We start from the raw sequence: 19,728 nt of genomic DNA, 5'->3' as shown, positions 1-19,728 counted from the left end.
GAAGATGGGACTTTGGAAAGTTGATCTCGAAGCCCAAGCTCTGCAGAAAACAAATGGTAGTCAAGGTCGCCGAAATGACCTTGGGAGCGGACGGGGCCTTGATGAGCCAGTCGTCGAGGTATGGGAACACCTGGAGACCCATGTTCCGGAGTGCAGCGGCCACCACTACCAGACACTTCGTGAAGACTCTGGGCGACGAAGATAGGCCGAAGGGAAGCACTCGATACTGCAGATGCAGATGTCCCACCCGGAATCTGAGGAACTTGCGGGAGGCCGGATGAATCGGGATGTGAGTGTAGGCCTCCTTGAGATCCAGAGAGCATAACCAATCGTTCTGCTCGATTAGGGGATAAAGAGAGGCAAGGGTCAGCATGCGGAACCGTTCCCTGACCAAAAACTTGTTGAGGACCCGAAGGTCCAAAATGGGACGCAGATCGCCCGTCTTCTTCGGGACCAGGAAGTACCGGGAGTAAAACCCCTGGTTTTGTTGATCCACCGGTACCGGCTCGACGGCCCGAAGCCGGAGCAAAGCCTGAGCTTCCTGGAGAAGAAGAGCGGTCTGTGTGGAGTTGGAAGGATACTCTCTTGGAGGATGGTCCGGGGGGACCCGTTGGAAATGAAGAGAGTATCCCTCTCTTACGATGGAGAGGACCCAGAGGTCCGTGGTGATCGCCTCCCATCGATGACAAAAATGATGGAGGCGACCCCCTATGGGAAAATATGGGGTAGACAGAACGAGATCGGTTATGCTCCCTGGAGGAGAGTCAAAAAGGCTGAGTAGCCTTGGGAGCAGCCGGCATCTGAGGCTTTTGCTGAGTCTTCTGAGGCGGCTGTCGCTTTGCAGGCTGTCTCGCAGGAGGGGCCTGCCTCGGTTGATAACGCCTTTGGTAGATTATAGGCGGTCTAGAAGGACGAGACTGTTGTGGTTTAGGCTTAGGCCTCATGATAGACTGGAAAGATTTTTCGTGGTCTGACAGTTTTTTAGTAACAGTCTCGACAGACTCATCGAACAGATCCGCTCCCGCACAAGGCACATTTGCAAGTCTGTCTTGGAGATTCGGATCCATATCAATGGTGCGAAGCCAAGCCAGTCGACGCATGGCGACCGAGCAGGCCGCAGCACGAGCCGAGAGCTCGAAAGCATCATAGGAGGATTGCATCAATTGGAGGCGCAACTGGGACAGGGTCGCCACCACCTCCTCAAACTCAAACCGAGCCTCAGCATCGATGAAAGGTGTGAACTTGCGGAGTACCGGCAAGAAAAAATCCAAATAGGACGAGAAGAAAAAATTGTAATTGAGCACTCGAGTCGCCATCATTGAATTTTGATAGATACGTCTACCAAACTTATCCATCGTTCTCCCTTCCCTGCCAGGAGGCACGGAAGCGTAGACTTGGGAGGGGTGCGAACGTTTAAGGGAAGACTCGACTAGGAGGGACTGATGAGAGAGTTGAGCTCCCTCAAACCCCTTGTGGTGCACGATGCGGTATCGAGCATCCAACTTGCTAGGTACCGCAGGTATGGAATACGGTGTCTCCAAACACCGCATGAGAGTCTGGTCAAGTAACTTATGCAGGGGAAGCCGAAGTGTCTCCGCCGGAGGATGAGGTAAATGCATGGTGTCCAGATACTCCTTAGAGTACTTCGACCCAGTATCTAAGGTCACATCCAAGTCATCCGCCATCTGTCTGAGAAAGGATGAAAAGGAAAGTTGGTCCGCCAAGGCCGGCCGGCGAGACGGACTAGAAGACGTGGAAGCCTCCGGTTCCAGGGAGAGGTGGGAGCGGCATGGAGAGTATGAGGTAGATGGTTCTTCATACTCCGGTCCCTCTGGCTGGGATAAATCTGAGGATGAGTATCCCATACGCTGCATTTTCTTCTGTGGAGACACCTCTGAATGACGCGAGGAGTGTCTAGAAGAATGTCGAGATCGATGCCCCTCCCGATGCCGGGATGGGGAACGTGATCTTCGATGCATCGATCGATCCCTTGAAGCCTCGAAGGAATGGATTGGACTCGATGCAGTGGAGCGCATGGGAGGCAACGATGCCGACTCACGCAGTGCCACCCAAGTCTGGTATGGAGTGCGAAAGAACTCCTCCTGCGATGCAGTATGCCCAGGACTCCGATTATCAGGGGCCGATGTAGTACCCTGGTGACGTGGAGGTGTAATGGGCTCTAAAGGCGGCATGTCAGAAAGGGAAGCCCGCCTAGTGGGTTCCGCCGCCCTCCGCCGCTCCCCCTCGTCGAGCAGGGAAATCGAACGACGAGGAGGAGGAGGAGGGGGCGGACCGCTCTCCGGGACCGGGACCGTAGTATCGCCCTGAATATTAGCGATAAGCCTCGGTCCCATCGTCCGCATGAGCTCAACAAATTGAGCTTCGAGCAGGGATTTAAGCGATGCCGATATGGAGGGATCCGCACCGAAAGGGGGTCCTCCTGCACGGTCATCGCGTTCCTTCGTGGTCGAGTGCTTCTGCTTGGTAGCTTTGGGCACTTTTATGACCACGGGAGGAACAGTGGAAGGCGGTACCTGAACCGAGGAGACGGGAGCAGGAACCGATGCTGAACTCGATGCAGAAGCCGGTGTGAACGATGCTGGCTTCACGATGCTCGATGCATGAGTCGCAGATGCAGGCTTCGAACAGACCGGTGAAACATCTGTCGAGGTCGAAGCAGATGGCTCCTTAGAAGACTCCATCTTAAACATGGACTCCCAAAGTAAGCAGCGCCGTTTAAAAGAGCGCGCTGTGAGCGTGGAACAAGGCCGGCACGATTTCGGAACGTGTTCTGGACCAAGACACTGAAGACAGCGCCGGTGTGGGTCCGTCAACGAAATCGCACGCTGGCACTTGCTGCACTTTTTAAAACCGGTGATAGGCCGGGACATAGGCCGGAAAAGTGACGTTGCTAGGTCGAAGGAGCTAGGTCGCAGCCACGAGGCCGGCCCGGCCGAACCGCCGGACGAAATAATTGTAACTTTTTTTTTTTTTTTTAAATAGAAATAAAAGTCAAAGAAAGTAAGTAAAACAATAAAACGCGGGGAAAGAAGGCAAAATACTGAAATTTCAGTCAGCGCAGAATTGAAGAGAACTTCTCAGCTCCGCGGAAAGAAAAGAACTGAGGAGACGCGCCCGGTACATCGGGCGGGAAGGCACTGGCGCATGCGCGGTGCGGGCATCTCGAAACTTCTGAGTTTCTTCAAGCAAGACATGCTTGCAAGATGTCCGTATCGGGGCTCTGTCGGATGACATCACCCACTAGTGAGAATACCTGCCTGCTTGTCCTGGGATAATGTAAATTTTTTTGCATCACCAAGTTTCGCAATCACACTGAAATATAGGTAGACAGAAGCAAAGGAGAACCATGACAAAAAAAAAAAAAAAGGTAACAGATGGTAAAATCCTTTTCCCGTCACTATTGTATTTCGGAAGCCGAGATGTCCAGAATATGAGACTCTGTCCAGGTCATGAGCAGAGCAGCCTCCTGCACCACCAGACGACTCCTTGTTTCCCCGCCAACGACTGACGTAGGCTACCACTGTGGCATTGTCCAAGAGAACCTGAACAGACTTGCCTGTCAACAGCAGCTGGAACGCTAGCAACACCAGTCGGATGGCTCTGGTCTCCAGAACACTGATCGACTAAGATGCCTCCACTGGTAATCAGCTGCCCTAAGCCGAGCGACCGAGACACTGAGCTCCCCAGGCAAGGAGACTGGCATCCGTGAGAAGCACGGTCCACTGAGGCTGATTCAGACCATCTGGCGTGCCACAAGGATCACCACTATCCCCTTTGCTCTTCAATGTTTACATGACCTCATTGGGTGCACAATTGTCCCAGCTGGGGATAAAACTATTTAGCTACTCTGACGACTTCACAATAATTATCCCATTCACCAATTCTGTCTCAGTAGTCACCCCCAAAGCAACAGAAGTACTAAATTTTATGGAGCAATGGATGGCTGAAGTCAGACTAAAACTAAACTGAGAGAAAACAAAATTTTTCATAGCACTGCCATACCCACTTGACACTAAAGCACCAATGTGCATCAACAACCTTAGTTATCCCATTCAACCCACTATGAAGATATTGGGAGTAACACTGGACCAGAACCTGATCATGAAAGATCAGGTAGACTCCTTGATCAGAAAAATCTTTCTCACCCTCTGGAAGCTTCAGTCCATCAGAGCTTACTTCAATGTCTCATCATTTCGAATTCTGGTACAATCCCTTATACTGAATCAACTCGATTATCGTAACATTGCCTACTTGGCACTCCCCCATAAGTATATGCGGCGATTGCAACTAGTTCAAAATGCAGCGGTTAGACTACTTTGTGGACTGAAGAAGTTTGATCACGTGACACCTTCCTATCGACTTTTACACTGGCTGCTGATGGAGGCACGTGTGAAATTCAAGTTTGGTTGTTTTTGCTTCAAGGTACTTTATGGCTTAGCCCCTAAATACATAACAGACCTTTTCTCTTTCACAATCAACAGACACAAGCGAAGCTCATACCCGAACTTTGTTTCCCCACCGGTTAGAGGTTGTAAATTTAAAAGTCATCACCAACATCTTTTTGCACATCAAGCAGCATTATGGGGTAAAGACCTTGAACAATTGCTCGTGCCTACTATCTATGGGGAATTCAGGAAACGCCTGAAAACACAACTGTTCCTGAAATACTTAGGAAACCAACCTATACAATCTTAGTCCTCAACAAACGATCACTAGAACTATCAATCACTAAGTCTGTACTTTGTTTATTCCATTCAATCTGTAACATTTCTAATCATTGTAAACCGCATAGAACTTCACGGTCCTGCGGTATATAAACTGTTATTATTATTATTTCCTGCACCAGATTGTAAAAATGGAGCCACCAACAGAGACCGCAACGAATTAACCCCCGCAGAGAAACAGGAGAGTCCATATCATGCAACTGGGGCAACCACTGCTGCAGCAAAGCATACTGAAGCAGGCACATATGAGCCCAGGTCCACCAAACCACGTCCAGGGAAGCTGCCATCAACCCCCAAGACCTGGAGAAAATCCTGCACCCAAGGACACTGAGAAACCATCAGAAGATGGATCTTTGACTCCAACTTGACTACTCAGGCCTCCGGCAGGAAGATCTTCCCCAAGTTGGTGTCGAAGAGAACCCCAAGGTACTCCAGGCGCTGAGACGGAGCCAACTGGCTCTTGGACAGGTTGACTACCCACAACAGCGACTGCAGGAACTCCACAACCCGTAACCGAGGAGCTCTCCTGAAAAGACTTTGCTCATATCAACCAGTCGTCCAGATGAAATGTAGAAAAGTTGCTGCTTTGCAGATATCTTGCATGGGAACTGTTCTCAAGTTTGCAACTGATGAAGCTGTCGCACGTACTTGATGTGCTCCAAAGTGACCAGGAGCGATCAAGGAAGCTTTATTATAACAAAAAGAAATGCAATGAGTAATCTAGGAAGATATAATACATTTAGAAACTGCATTCCCTTGAGTACCTGTATTGAAGGACACAAAAAGTTGATTGGTGGTACAGAAAGTGGTAGTCCTTTCTAGGTAGTCAAGTAACGCTCTTCTGCATGTCTTTTTTTATTTATTTTGTTTACCCTACACAGCCAGCATGGGGTTGGAGAGGGGAAAGGGAGGAAGGGTGGGTGAAGAGGTGACAAAATAAACCTGCCAGGACATTTGGAAAAAAACCTGCCTGATTGGAAGGAAAAGCGAATCAAATCGAAAAATCAATTAAATAGACTGAATCGAATCAAAATTTTTTCCCCTGAATCAGGCAACACTAGGCGAATAGTCATCCGGTTGACATAAGAACAACTCCAGGCCTGGAACACAGAAACATTTGAGGCAGAAAGCAGGCAAAATAGAGGGTGGGCCTTACAGAATCCATCATAGATTATACTGAAATTATCCAGGTAAGAACCTAATCTTTCATTTTTAGTTACATCTACTCTGGATTCTGTATATGTGGTGACGTATCAAAGCAGTGACTGACGTCTAAGATGGGACAGAATAGCCTGCACGTAAGACCCGAGGACCCAAACGTGTCATTATATCTACGTGTCATACTGAGTCATTATATCTACTCTGGAAAAGGTATGAAGAGTAGACCAAGCAGCTGCCCTACAGATCTCTGCGGGAGGAACTGCCTGAGATTCCGCCCAAGAAGAGGCAATGCTCCTAGTCAAGTGTGCCTTGAGAGAGACAAGTGGCTGTTTGCCGCAGGCAATGAATGTCGAAGAGATTGCCATGCAAATCTATCTAGCAATAGAGGCCTTAGATGCTGGCCTGCCAAGCTGGGAGTGGCTTGTAAGCCTGAACAGATGGTCAGAAAGGCAAAAATTATTTGTCTTTCCCAAGTTCAGGAGCAAAGCCCTGTGGACATCTAGCTTTTTCAAAATTCAATCCTGTCTGTCAGACCCTGTCGACTGAAAAGCAGCCAGACAAAGCTCTTGGTTGATGTGGAAGACTGACACCAGCTTTAGAAGAAAGGAGGGATCAGCACGGAGAGTGACACACTCAACCATGATTCTGAGGAAAAGATCCCTGCAGCTCTGACACTTGCCATGCCGAAACAATTGCCACAAGAAACACAGTCTTAACTGCGAGATCTAACAGAGAAGCATCCTTAAGGGGCTCATATGGAGCTTTAGTGAGACCCTTCAGAACAATGTTAAGGTTCCATCTCAGAAAGGGACGATGTACAGGAGGCCTCACATGAGAGCTCTCCAGCGGAATCTGATCACATCAGGATGAATTGTCAGCGAAAACCAGCTATCATGAGTCAGGAAGCAAGAGAGCCCAACCACCTGAACCCTAAGAGAAGCCACAGCCAGTTCTTTTTTCAGCCTGCCTGAAGAAAAGCCAGAATGACCGAAATGGCAGTCTGACGTGGTTTCACCTGATCATTAGCACACCAATGCTGAAAAGCCCACCAGGTCTCTGCATAGACTGACATGGTAAAAGACTTCTTAGTCCAAAGCAGTGTGACAATAACCACGTTGGAATACCCCTTGTGAATCAGTGCTGAGCACTCAAGAGCCATGCTGTAAGACCAACGCTGTGTGGATTCTCCATGGGGACTAGCCCCGATTGAGAAGGCCACGATGAAGCAGCAGCCTGAGACCTTTGTCCTGCAGAAAACAAACCAGGTCCGCATACCAAGGCTGGCGAGGCCAATCCAGAGCTACCAGGATCACCAGGCCTGGATGAGATGTAATCCGTCAGATGACACTGCCCACCATGGGCCAAGGAGGTAAGATGTAAAAGGAGGCTGACCGGCGGTCAAGGTTGGATCAACGTGTCCATACCTGAGCTTCCTGGTTCCGCTCTTTGCCTAAAGAAGCATCTGGACTTTGTGTTCTTGGCCGAAGCCGAAGGCCCTCTGATGGAAGTTGAAATGAGACTCCCTTGGAGGGAGGTTCAATGGTTTCTTCTGTAAGCATAGGGCATATCCCTGGCTCACTACTTGGAGGACCCATTGATCTGATAGGGTCTAGCGTTGTTGGTAATGGATGAGCTGGCCTCTTAATGTGAAAGTCTGAGGTGAGGGCTGAGAAATACCAGCTAAGCTCTGCTTAGGCTGAATAGGTGCAGAAGTTTTCTGTTGCCTTTGTTGTCTTGGATGTCTTTGAGTAGAATGTTCATGTAGATGCTGAAGGCTGGTGGTATTTATTTCTGGAATAGTATGAAAAATGCCTGTAGGAGCTTATGTTGCCGAGATTGTTGCGCTTTCGAGGAGGAAAGGATGGTCATACAATCAGTATGTCTTTATATTTTGGGTGGCCTCCTCTATACGGTCATCAAACAAGTCATCACCCATGTTGGAAAGATGATCTTGAACACTGGCATCTAAGTCTGAGATTCTGAGCTAAGCTCGTCTGCGCATAATGACGAATACCGCTGAGGTACGAGAGGCTACATCAAAGGCATTATTATGTCTAGGAGAAGAATTGTGACCTTAAAGGAAGCGTCATTAAAGCCATGAGGGCTGTCGGGAGGAGGATTGAGAATCAGAAGATACGCTCTGGCCCCCAAATGATGATGCAGCTAAAGACGCAGGTGATAGACGCGTGTTATCATCGCCTTCATTAAGCGCATGTTAACGCACGTGCAGGAGTCTGAGAGCGGCGGTCTGCGGTATCTCACTTACCTTGCTCGGCTCTGATTGAGGCTGGGGACATTGACAGGAGTTAGCATAGTATGCGACTGCAGTAGCCTGGATAGCCCAATCTACAGCAGCATATTTAGATGATCTTGGAGGGCAGGGGCCTGTACAGTAGTCGGTACATATGGTGTCTGTTGATGGAAGAAAAGCGCCTATGCAGTTGACGGCACAGAATGTGCTTGCTGCTGGGCCTCCTAAAGCAGTAGTAGCGGCCGGCCGGCAGAGGCAATGCTCTGAACAGGCTGCTCGTGGCCTGTCCTGCTGGGGCTTTCCCTCTGCCATGTCACTGACGACGTCACTGATGACATGGCAGAGGGAAGCCCTGGTGGGGCTGTTCACAGCGCTGCCGCTGCTTATGCTTTAGGAGGCCCGAAGGTATGTCAGATCTCATGATGGAGGGGGAGGAGGGCGGTCGGGACATGATGCACAGGGGGATAGGAGGGATCAAAAAGTTGATGCACATGGGTGGGAGAAAGAAGAAAGAAAGAATTGTTGGACATGGGGTGGAGGAGAGGAATGGAGAGATACAACAAAGAGGTAGAAAGGGGTGAGAGGGAGAAATCCTGCATATGGTGAAAGGGAGGGAGACATGCATGGAGAAAAGCGAGGGAGAAATGTTGGACATAGGGTGGAGGGCAGGGAGAGATGGTGCATAGGGAGAGAGAAAGAAATGTTGCACATGATAATGGAGGGGAGGAAGGGAAAGATGCTGCATGGAGGACAATAGAGAGGTTTGACCCAGGGTACAAGACAAGGTGAGAGACAGATGGTATACAGTAACAAAGAAACAGGAAAATTGGATATGGAAGGGAAGGTACAGAGATGAAAGATGGATGTTGAGCATGGAGAAAGAAGAAAACGTCAAATGGGTAGGAGATCCTGGCAAGCTAGTTAACAGAAGATAAACAGAAACCAGAGCCTGGGACCAACATGATTTAATAAAATGACCAAACAACAAACAGTAGAAAATATAATTTTATTTTCTATTTTGTCATTGCAATAGAAACATAGAAATAGACGGCAGATAAGGGCCACGGCCCATCTAGTCTGCCCACCCCAATGACCCTCCCCTACCTTTCTCTGTGAATAGATCCCATGTGTCTATCCCATTTGGCCTTAAAATCAGGCACGCTGCTGGCCTCAATCACCTGAAATGGAAGACTATTCCAGCGATCAACCACCCTTTCAGTGAAAAAGAATTTCCTGGTGTCCCCGTGCAGTTTCCCGCCCCTGATTTTCCACGGATGCTCCCTTGTTGCCACGGGACCCTTGAAAAAGAAGATATCTTCTTCCACCTCGATGCGGCCCGTGAGATACTTGAATGTCTTGATTATGTCACCCCTCTCTCTGCGTTCCTCGAGTGAGTACAGCTGCAACTTATCCAGCCGTTCCTCGTTCGGGAGATCCTTGAGTCCCGAGACCATCCGGGTGGCCATTCTCTGGACCGACTCCAGTCTCAGCACATCCTTACGGTAATGCGGCCTCCAGAATTGCACACAGTATTCCAGGTGGGGCCTCACCATGGATCTATACAATGGCATAATGACTTCAGGCTTACGGCTGACGAAACTCCTGCGTATGCAACCTATGATTTGCCTTGCCTTGGTTGAAGCTTGCTCCACTTGATTGGCAGTCTTCATGTTCTCAGATTTGAAATGTGTATCCTGCCAGAGCTGGTGTCTGACAGCAAGCGTGAGGAGCTAGGATCTAAGAGAGAGCGGAAAAGTCATTTTTATTTTATTTACACCACAGAGCCAATGTGGGGTTCAAGAGAACAAAGGGGGGTGGGGTGGGTGAAGAAGCTACAAAATAAACCTGCCAGGACATTTGAAAAACAAAATCCAATTGAGTGGGAAAAGAGAAGCGAATTGAAAAATTAATTCAATATGCCAAATCAAATTGAAAATTTTTTCCCCGAATCGAGCAACACTACTGTGTGGTAGTTGGTACAGAATACACCTGTGCAGAGTCCGGCTGTTGCCTCTTTGCTGGAGATGCTTCCATTGCTTCAGCATTGGAGGAGGAACAGTGCTTTTGCTTCTTACCTTTCCTACGTAGTTCTTCCCTGATAGCGGCATCACTGAAGAAGCCGAGGTAGAGCTGGACGTTGAAGTCAATGGCCCTGGCACAAAGAGGAGCCTCTGTGCCAGAGATGGCCATCCTCGGCATCGCTTCATAACAGACCCGAAAGTATAATTATCAGGAGGAAAATGACCCCGAGAGAAAAGCCACTGACACGAGGTCCCTAGGTCTAAAAGCACTCCCTTAAGTTACACTGGCAAATAAAATACATAGAAAATAAATGTAATGAGGGAAGGCAGAAAACATATGCAGTAAATACATGCAGAAAATAAACGCTTATAATATATATAGGTTAAAAATGCATACGATATACGCCGAACAGTATGTGAAGAGAAAACCAAAAGATGGCTTTTCCACTCCATGGAAAACAAAGAACTGATAGTCCCATAAGCTGGCAGCAGGCAGGAAGGCACCCAAGCATATGGTATGGACAGTCTTTTTATTTTTAAAGTGACAGTTCACTTTGGATGGTCTGTGCTGTGTTCCATGGATGACGTCACCCACATGTGAGAGAATATGCTGCTTGCTTGTCATGGGATAAAAATCATTTCAACCCATAATACTTCCTTGTGGATTCCTTCCTTCCTAGAAGTCATAAGGATCAGTGTCATCAGTGGCGAATACTACGGTACTTGGCTATCATCATCCAAGCCATGAGAGTCATGAAACAGATATCTGAATAGAGCAGCTTCCCTTGTTTCTGCATGATTAGCAATGAAAACATTTCCAGCTGAACTGGTCTGATAGTTCCCAAAAGAAAGGAAACCAAAATCTGCCTAGAGGCCAGCAATACACACAACCTGCTTTTCCATACCAGCAGAATACAAAGACTTGCAGAGAACAAGCAGAGTGGATCCTGAAAGACAATGCGATGGGAACATTTTCTTAAGAAACTGGCTTTGGTATGTCAACAAGCGACAACACCTTAAAGGGCACAAAATGGTAGAGATGTAATAGAAATCATGTGTCATCTAACTTTGATTATCAACAATTGCTGGAATATTAAAGAAAAAAAAAAAGCTAACATACTAAAAAATCATTAAAGGGACTTTAACTTTTTAAGCTGCATTTTATTACTACTTACCGATTCTTTTCTAATTCATTGTGTGTAGACCTAAAATCCAAACAAACAACAACAATCATTCATTTCTATACAGTCAGCATTTCGGCAACAGCTTTAGTACATTTCAAAATGCAAAACTCATTAGAAACTCTTGGCTTCTAATCCAACTTTTGCTATATTCAGTACTTGGATGAAAAAATTTGGTCTTACCTGCTAATTTTCTTTCCTCACGCTCAACTAGACCAGTCCAGAGGTTATTCCCCTCAACAAATAGATAGGGACAGATATTTGATTTATGAACTCTGCCCTATAAGAAGCACTGTGCTGTAACAGCTCACTAGTTTTCCTGTTACAAAGCAAAAGTTAAACACAAAGACCTTTCCAAAACTAATTTATCAGGAAAAGAGAATCCAGAGTCTTTAAAACAGAATCACTATCACCAGGAGGACCTCGAAAAAGGTATAGTACTGAACCACATTCTATGCTCAGCCAAAGAGAGCTATAAATTGAAATGCCAGAAATTAAACAGGGCAGGCCTCCAGATTGGTGTGGTTATATTCAAAGAAAAAAAATTAGCAGATATAACCAAACATTTTTTCTTCCTTTTCATCCACCAGACAAATCTAGAATCCATGGGATGCTCATTGTCTCCTGCTGTATCACCCACCCCACCCTTCTCCCCCGTCCCTTTAATTAGATGGCTGACCGGAGGGATGCCTACTCCCTCTGGCCAGCCTCTTCCAAAATGGGCCTTCCTCTTCCCGAGAGGCCTGAGGCTCTCATTGGCCCAAGTTGTTTAAGGCCCCACCCATAGGAGGGGTCTTATACAACCTGAGCTAATCAGAGCCTCAGGCTCCTCCTGGGATTGCACCAGGAAGGGGTCTAAGGCTCTGATTGGCCCAGACGCCTAAGGCTCCTCCTATGGGGCGACCGGGCCATTCAGAGCCTCAGGCCCCACCAAAGGATATGCTCCCAAACCCCCACAAGCCCACCCGAACCCCACAGTACCTTTTTTAAGTTGGCTGGCCGGAGGAGCTTTAGGCACCTGGGCCAACTGGAATCTTAGGCCTCTCTCCCAGTGCATTCTGGGATGCACTGGGAGTGGCCTAAGACTCCAACTGGCCAGATCCCTTAGGCCTGGCTTATTTTCAGTAAAATCCCATTTTTTGGTTTTGAGACATTCTAACATGGCAAATTGTTTAAATAGCAGCAATGAGTGATCACTGCATGCTTCTATTTCATAGGTAATAGCAAAAGAACCTCTTCACACAGACATTTCTCGCCAATTGAGGTGAAGAAAAATATTCCAAAGTGAATGTATATAGTGCATCAGTGCTGTAATCTGGTAATGAATTATGAAAGTGGAGTTATTTTTTATTTAACTTTCATAATCTTCATACCTGCTGGTGCTAGGAATACCACTGCAGTATATAATTATTAGTAACCTCCTTCTCCCTCTAGCTGATGGTGGTGTCAGAATTGCTGGTGCTGGATATAAGATTAATATCTCCCTGCAGCTGGAGGTGGTACCCGGGTTGTCAGTGCTGTATATACCGTATTTCCCCGAAAATAAGACCTACCCCCAAAATAAGGTCTTTTTTTTTTTTTTTATAACTTTATTTTTATTGAATTTAACATACTTTACAAGTATAACTACTTGATTTAGAAATACAGAATCATGTTCCAAAAGAAAAACATCATTAAACATTACGATCTTTAAAATAAATATATATGAAACTTAACTCTTCCTTAGACCTCAATTAGAAGGAGGAAAAGAAAACAAAGATATTATAGGGAGTAATATTACAATGATACAACAAAAAAATAAAAGTAAAAACTTAAACGCTAGAACCCAGCATTTCCTTTAAGCTACATTCCCTCCACTAGATAAACCTTTGAGATCTAAAAAGGAACGTAGATGATCTGGTGTAAAATACACATATTTCAGGCCCTTAAACTTAATGACACATTTGCATGGATAGGCTAGCAAAAAAGTAGCACCTAGCTTCCTTGTCTCTTCTCTCATGCCCAAAAACATTTTCCGTCTTTCCTGGGTTATTCTAGTTACATCATGATATATCCATAAACGTTGACCACAAAAAAGTGATCCAGACTTTTTAAAGAATAGCCTCATAACTGCATTAAGATCTTGTTCAAAGATGAAGTTAACAATTAAAGTTCCTCTTTCTTTAACTTCCATAGATGATTCCTCTAATATTGCCGTAAGATTTTGCAGGTCTTTATCAGTAACCAAATTCTCACCCTTAGGTATATCTAAATTTATTTTTGAAGTAGGTAAAAAGTATAACTTTATTTAAAGGCGGAATCTGATCTTGCGGATAATTCAAACATTCTACCAAACATTTTTTCAAAATCTCAATGGGTGATATTGCCGAAATCCTTGGGCAATTTAGGATTCTCAAGTTCAATCTTCTGTTAAAGTTCTCAATCATTTCTATTTTACGGGCTGTAGAATTTTGTTCTTTAACAAAGGTGGTAATTGAATTTTTCAGTGAAGCTGACTCAATTTGTATTTTATCCATGCATTCTTGCTTGACTTTTAAGTTTACTAGGATTTTATATACCGCCTATCAAGGTTATCTAAGCAGTTTTACAATCAGGTACTCAAGCATTTTCCCTATCTGTCCCGATGGGCTCACAATCTATCTAACGTACCTGGGGCTATGGAGGATTAAGTGAGTTGCCCAGGGTCACAAGGAGCAGTGCGGGATTTGAACCCACAACCCCAGGGTGCTGAGGCGGTAGCATCAACCACCGCGCCACACACTCCTCCACAAACTTTCAGAAAAGTTATCCATTTTCTTAACCATTACCTCAATATCTGAGGCAGTCTTCTCCACCTTCACATTCAGTCTCTTGATAGCCTCCAAAAGTATCTCCAGTGTCACTGCTGGGGTGCTTGTTGGTGGTACTCCTTCAGCAGCCCTTCCACCCAGCGTTCCAGCTAGGGCAGTAGCTCCTCCCATTGCCTGCTCCGGGGTCTCCAACTCCTCTCCCTCGGGGCCAAGCTCGACACTCTGCGCCTCTGCTGGACATGGGGGCGCAGAGAGATGCGGTGGAGACAACGATGTCAGCAAGTCCAGAGACCCGAGTGCTCCCTCACTCAGGTCCGATGCGGAACTCTCCCGCCGCGGGGACATCTGGGCGTCGGCTGGGCTCAGCAGCTGCAAAAACCGCTGAATTGACTGCTGGGCTGGAGACGATGTGAGCAGCGGCAATTGCCCCGCTCTCACACTCCCCTTCCTCTTCGCATGAGGCATTCCGACAAAGTAAGTATCTGGTTGAAGTATTGATATGAAGAAAAAACGCTAAGCCTGCCGAGCACAGCTACATAGCGTCTGCCATCTTGTATTCCCCCAAAATAAGGTCTTAATATAAGCCCTACTCCTGAAAATAAGTTCTAGTCACTGGCAGCAGAGCTTCCCCGTGCGTACCCCTCCTGCCCCCCACCGACCCTTCCATCTCTCCTGACAGCGAGACTGAAATACTGTACCTTGTAACAAACAGCAGCATCACAGCAATGTAGACAGGCTGCTTCATGGCCTTTTCCTGTCCAGGCATTCCTCTGCCGCATCACTGATGATGTCATCAGAAACACGGCACACATGCCTGAGCAGGAGAAGGATGCAAAGCAGCCTGTCTACATTGCTGCGACACTGCCATTTATTACAAAGTGCAATATTTCGGCCTCGCAGTCGGCAGGAGACATATAAGGGTCGGCGGGTGGGTGCGTGGCGGCAGGGGGGGAGGGATACAAGCTGCAAGGGTTCTGCTGCATAGAGGGATGGGAGGGATAGAAAGACAAGGGGATGGGTGAGAGGGGAAGAAAGATGCTGCACATGTGGGGGAGAGAAAGGAAATAGGAAGAATTAGGGTGGAGGAGAGGAAGGGAGAGATGATCGTTATACAACACATGAAAAAAAGAAGACCTACCCCGAAAATAAGTCCCAGTGCCTTTTTTGGGCCCAAAATTACTATAAAACAGTGTCTTATTTTGGGGGAAACACGGTATTATTAATACCTGCAGCTGGTGGTGGTACCAGGGTTGCCAGTGTTGTATAGAAAAATTAGGTTCTTACCTTGGTAATCTTCTTTCTTGTAGATATGTCTAGTGGTCCTGAAACAATAGGGTTCTGTATCCCAACTTGCAAGTTGCTTGCAGAAATCTTTTAATCATGTTTTCAAATCTATCTCTTTCCCAGGATGCTGCTCCTATCCCATCAGTTCGTACAAAAGCAAATCAAGCAGACATAGCTGGAAGGAGGGAAACGGGGAAAATCCCTGACACTACAATTCTGTTCTGCTCTGTAACAAACATAGTAATCAACATAATAACATCCAGACTTGTGCAACCAGCACTAACCACATATGGAGCTCGTAGCTACCCTAATGTCCCATCAAGTCGAGACTTTAAAAAGACTGTATGGTCTTGAGGATGTTCCTATGCAATTTTTTTTTTTTTTGGGGGGGGGGGTTAATATATATCATTTCAACTCCTCTGACAGACAAAGAATTCTTCAAATCCAGACTAATCCTAAGGCAGAAGGCAGGTGAAGTCTATTCACAGGGTGGGGCTTCAGGACCTCTAGACACATCTACAAGAAAGATTACCGAGGTAAGAACCTAATCTTTCTAGTGCAATGTGTCCAGTGGTCCTAAAACTATAGGGACGTACCAAAGCAGTCCCAAGAGTCTAGGGCAGATCAGCTGTGCCTGCCTTTAAGACAGAGGCCCTGAAAGCAGCGTCCTTCCTGGCTGCAACATCCACCTAAAGAACCTGGTGAATGTATGGAGGGTAGATCATGCAACCGCTCTACAAATCTTTTTGGTCAAGACAGCCCTAGTCTCTGCCCACAAGGCAGCAACTCCTCTAGTGGAGAGCGCTCTCAATGTGATTGGCGGCTGCTTACCACACCCACATACACAGACAAAACGGCCATTTTAATCCATCTGGTAATCAAGGCTTTAAGCACCGACCTCCCTTTCTTGGCATGACTAGTCTGAACAAAAAGGTGATCCGATAGGTGAAAATCATTGGTACGAGAAGCATTCGCTTGACATCCAGCAAATGTAATGCTTTATCCTGCTTCTTAGACCCCAAAGGGCAAAAGGTATGCAAATAAACTTCCTGATTGATGTGGAAGGCGAAACCACTTTTGGTAAGAAGGATGTAACCATGCACAAGGAGAGACCTGCTTCCATGATCCTATGGAAAGGCACCCTGAAGGAAAAAGCTGGTAACTTGGTGACTTAAGAGACTTGTCTCACCAACATAATCACCATCAGGAACACTGTAAGATCCAAAAGGAAAGCCTCCTGTAAAGATTCATACAGAGATGTACTGAGACCTTGCAACTTGATGTTAAGGTTCCAGGAAGGGAAAGGGGAACGCACCAGAGGGCGTAACTGCAGAGCCCCTTTAATGAACAAGGTGACATCTGGGTGAAAGGCCAAGGATCCCTCCTTGAGCTTGGAAACAGGAAAGGACTGTCATCTGAACTTTCAGCGATCCTACCGACAGCCCCTTCTGAAGTCTCTCCTGCAAGAAGTCCAGGACTACCAAAATCGAAGCTCACGAAGGCTCTACATTCTTCACCAAACACTAGCACTGAAAGGACTTCCAGGCCTTAGCATAGACTGCCACCATCGATGGCTTCTTAGCTTGGAGCAATGTGGTGACGACCATGTCTGAACAACCCTTGCTCATCAGGGCTGCCTCCTCAAAAACCATGCCGTAAGCCTAAAGCGTTCCGGATTCTCAATAGGAACTGGTCCCCGAGTGCAAAAATCCACATGGACCGACAGTCTGAGGCCTTAGTCTGTCTGGAGACAAACTAAGTCTGCGAGGCCAACCGGGCACCACTAGGACCACCAATCACTGGATGGGTTGCAATCTAGAAAATAACTCGATCAAGCATAGGCCATAGGGAAAACATGGTTGGATAGGCTGGGGCTCTTCTCTCTGGAAAAGAGGAGGCTCAGGGGAGATATGATAGAGACCTTCAAGATCATGAGGGGCATAGAGAGGGTGGATAGGGACAGATTCTTCAGACTGAAGGGGACAACAGGTACGAGGGGGCATTCGGAGAAACTGAAGGGAGATAGGTTCAAAACAAACGCAAGGAAGTTTTTTTTCACCCAAAGGGTCGTGGACACTTGGAATGCGCTACCGGAGGAAGTGATCAGGCAGAGTACGGTACAGGGATTCAAACAGGGATTGGACGGATTCCTGAAGGATAAAGGGATCATGGGATACTGAGGGAGGAGCTGGGATGTAACACAAGTATAGAAAGCTAACCAGGTAATGAGTATAGAAACCAAACCAGGTCGTGCATGTGCAAGACCGGAGGGTTAGGACTTCGATAGGAAGACAGGACTTAAATGAGAAACCAAGGTGGCAAGGGAGCCCCTTCTGGTGATACAGACAGGTAGTGACCTGTTTGGGCCGACGCGGGAGCGGACTGCTGGGCAGGATGGACCTGTGGTCTGACCCGGCAGAGGCACTGCTTATGTTCTTATGTTCTTATGTCTAAGAGCTCTGTCTCCGGTCACAGTTGTACTAAGGTGTCCAACCGCTCGCTTCCAAGTTCATATCTTCGGCTGTAAAAAGTTTCAAGTTTTATTAAAATTTTGTTATACCGCCAAATCAAATTTCAAGGCGGTGTACATCCAAAGGTTAAAAGGTACATATATTTATAAATACAGAACACTAAGTTTTAGGTTGTCATACAAAGACTTAAGACAAACAGACAAATTGGAACAAAAGGAATCTGGTAGAACTACATTATTTAAAATAGAAAGCACAAATGGGAAGAACACAAGGAATGGGATCAGGTGTCAGATAAGTCAATAAAGTTCAGGGAAATCACATCCTTAGCAGGACAGTTATACATTAAAAGCATCCTTAAACAGGTAGGTTTTTAATTTGGACTTAAAGCCAGTTAAGGATGTTTCTTCTCTTAAGTAGTTCGGCATAGCATTCCAGAGGGTAGGAGCTATAACTGTGAAAATGTTTGAGTGCATTGTATTGATGTGTCTCAAGGGTGGAATGGCGAGTCATTTTTAAGATGTGGAGCAGAGGGACCTTTGGGGGGTGTATGGAGTGAGCATCTGTTCATGAAGTCTGGGGAATTGGTGGAATGTCATATGCCATTTCCACGGGTCAGAGTCTGTCGACTGAGAAAGTCTGCACATTTTCCACTCCTGCAACATGCACAGCCAAGAAACCATTGCAATGACCGCCCCAACCGTAAAGGCTGGCATCAGTTGTTAGTATCTCCCAGGAGGAGATGTGAAGAGGCATGCCCCTAGAAAGGGCAGCTGACCTCAGCCACTACCGTAGGCTGCTTTTTGCTATAAGCAGCCAGGGGAGCGGCTGTTGTAGTGAGTTCAAATGAAGGAACCAGCAAGAGAGAAGAGAGTCTTAAAAGGGTCTCATGTGTGCTCTGGCCCAAAGAACCACCTTTACGGTTACCACCATTGACCCCAGGACCTGCAGATAATGCCACACTGTGGGAGCCGGCCTCTATAGCAGCTCCGATATCTGCTTCTGGAGCTTCAGTCTGTGTGCCCCTGGAAGAAACACTTGGCCCAGGGTTGTCTCAAACAAGACTCCCAGGTACTCCAGACACTGAGTCAATTCCAACTAACTCTTCTTGAAGTTGACCATCCAGTTCAAGTCTTGGAGGAGTTGCACCATTCTCAAAACCACAAACTTGCCAACCTCCTTGGACAGAGCTCTGATGAGCCAATTGCCCAAATATGGGTGCACCTGAATCCCAGCTTTGTGGAGATGCACTGCCACCACCACCAATACCTTGCTAAAGGTACAAGGTGCCATGTCCAAGGAAAAGAAAAGCTCAGAGAACTGGAAATGCTACTTCAATACATGAAATCACAAGTACCTCCTGTGGGTTGTGAAGATGGGCCTCCATCAAATCGAAGGAGGAAAGAAATTCCCCTGGTGCCACTGCCACTATGACCGACTGAATGGTCTCCATATGGAAGTGCAGTACCTAAAGTGCTGCAGTGACCAACTTGAGGTCTAGAATCAACCTCCAGTCATCTGAGCCATTCTTTGGCACGAAGAAGTATATGGAGTAAGAGTCCAAGTCCGGAACCGGCTCTATGGCCCTAAGAGCCAGTAGCCTTTGTATTGTAGCCTGAAATTCGAGGGCTATCTCCTGGAGAATCTACCAAGCGGTCTGGTAGGGGAAGGCATAGAACTTGATTTTGTACCATTTCTGGACAACATCCAGGACCCAGCGGTCTGCACCAATCTGAGACCAGACCGACCAAAAGGCTGACAGCCTGCCATCTATCTGGGGGCTCAGCTCCTGTCCTGGCATCATTGTACTTTTTTAGAGACTGGGGAA

At 46.8% G+C, this 19,728-nt stretch overlaps 1 protein-coding gene across 2 annotated transcripts in view; it reads right to left on the bottom strand.

Moving 5' to 3' along the window:
• The window catches only part of MXI1 (MAX interactor 1, dimerization protein), a 127,088-nt gene that overhangs the window by 28,726 nt on the left and 78,634 nt on the right, over window positions 1-19,728 (bottom strand). For both annotated transcript variants that reach the window (XM_033942124.1, XM_033942125.1), the window contains exon 3: window positions 11,354-11,383. In XM_033942124.1, the coding sequence (XP_033798015.1) occupies window positions 11,354-11,383 (30 nt within the window). The remainder of the gene's footprint in view (window positions 1-11,353; window positions 11,384-19,728) is intronic.

The sequence above is a fragment of the Geotrypetes seraphini genome, chromosome 4, assembly GCF_902459505.1.
Source record: "Geotrypetes seraphini chromosome 4, aGeoSer1.1, whole genome shotgun sequence".
NCBI classification, from domain to species: domain Eukaryota; kingdom Metazoa; phylum Chordata; class Amphibia; order Gymnophiona; family Dermophiidae; genus Geotrypetes; species Geotrypetes seraphini.
This window is presented reverse-complemented; position numbering and strand designations above follow the sequence as displayed.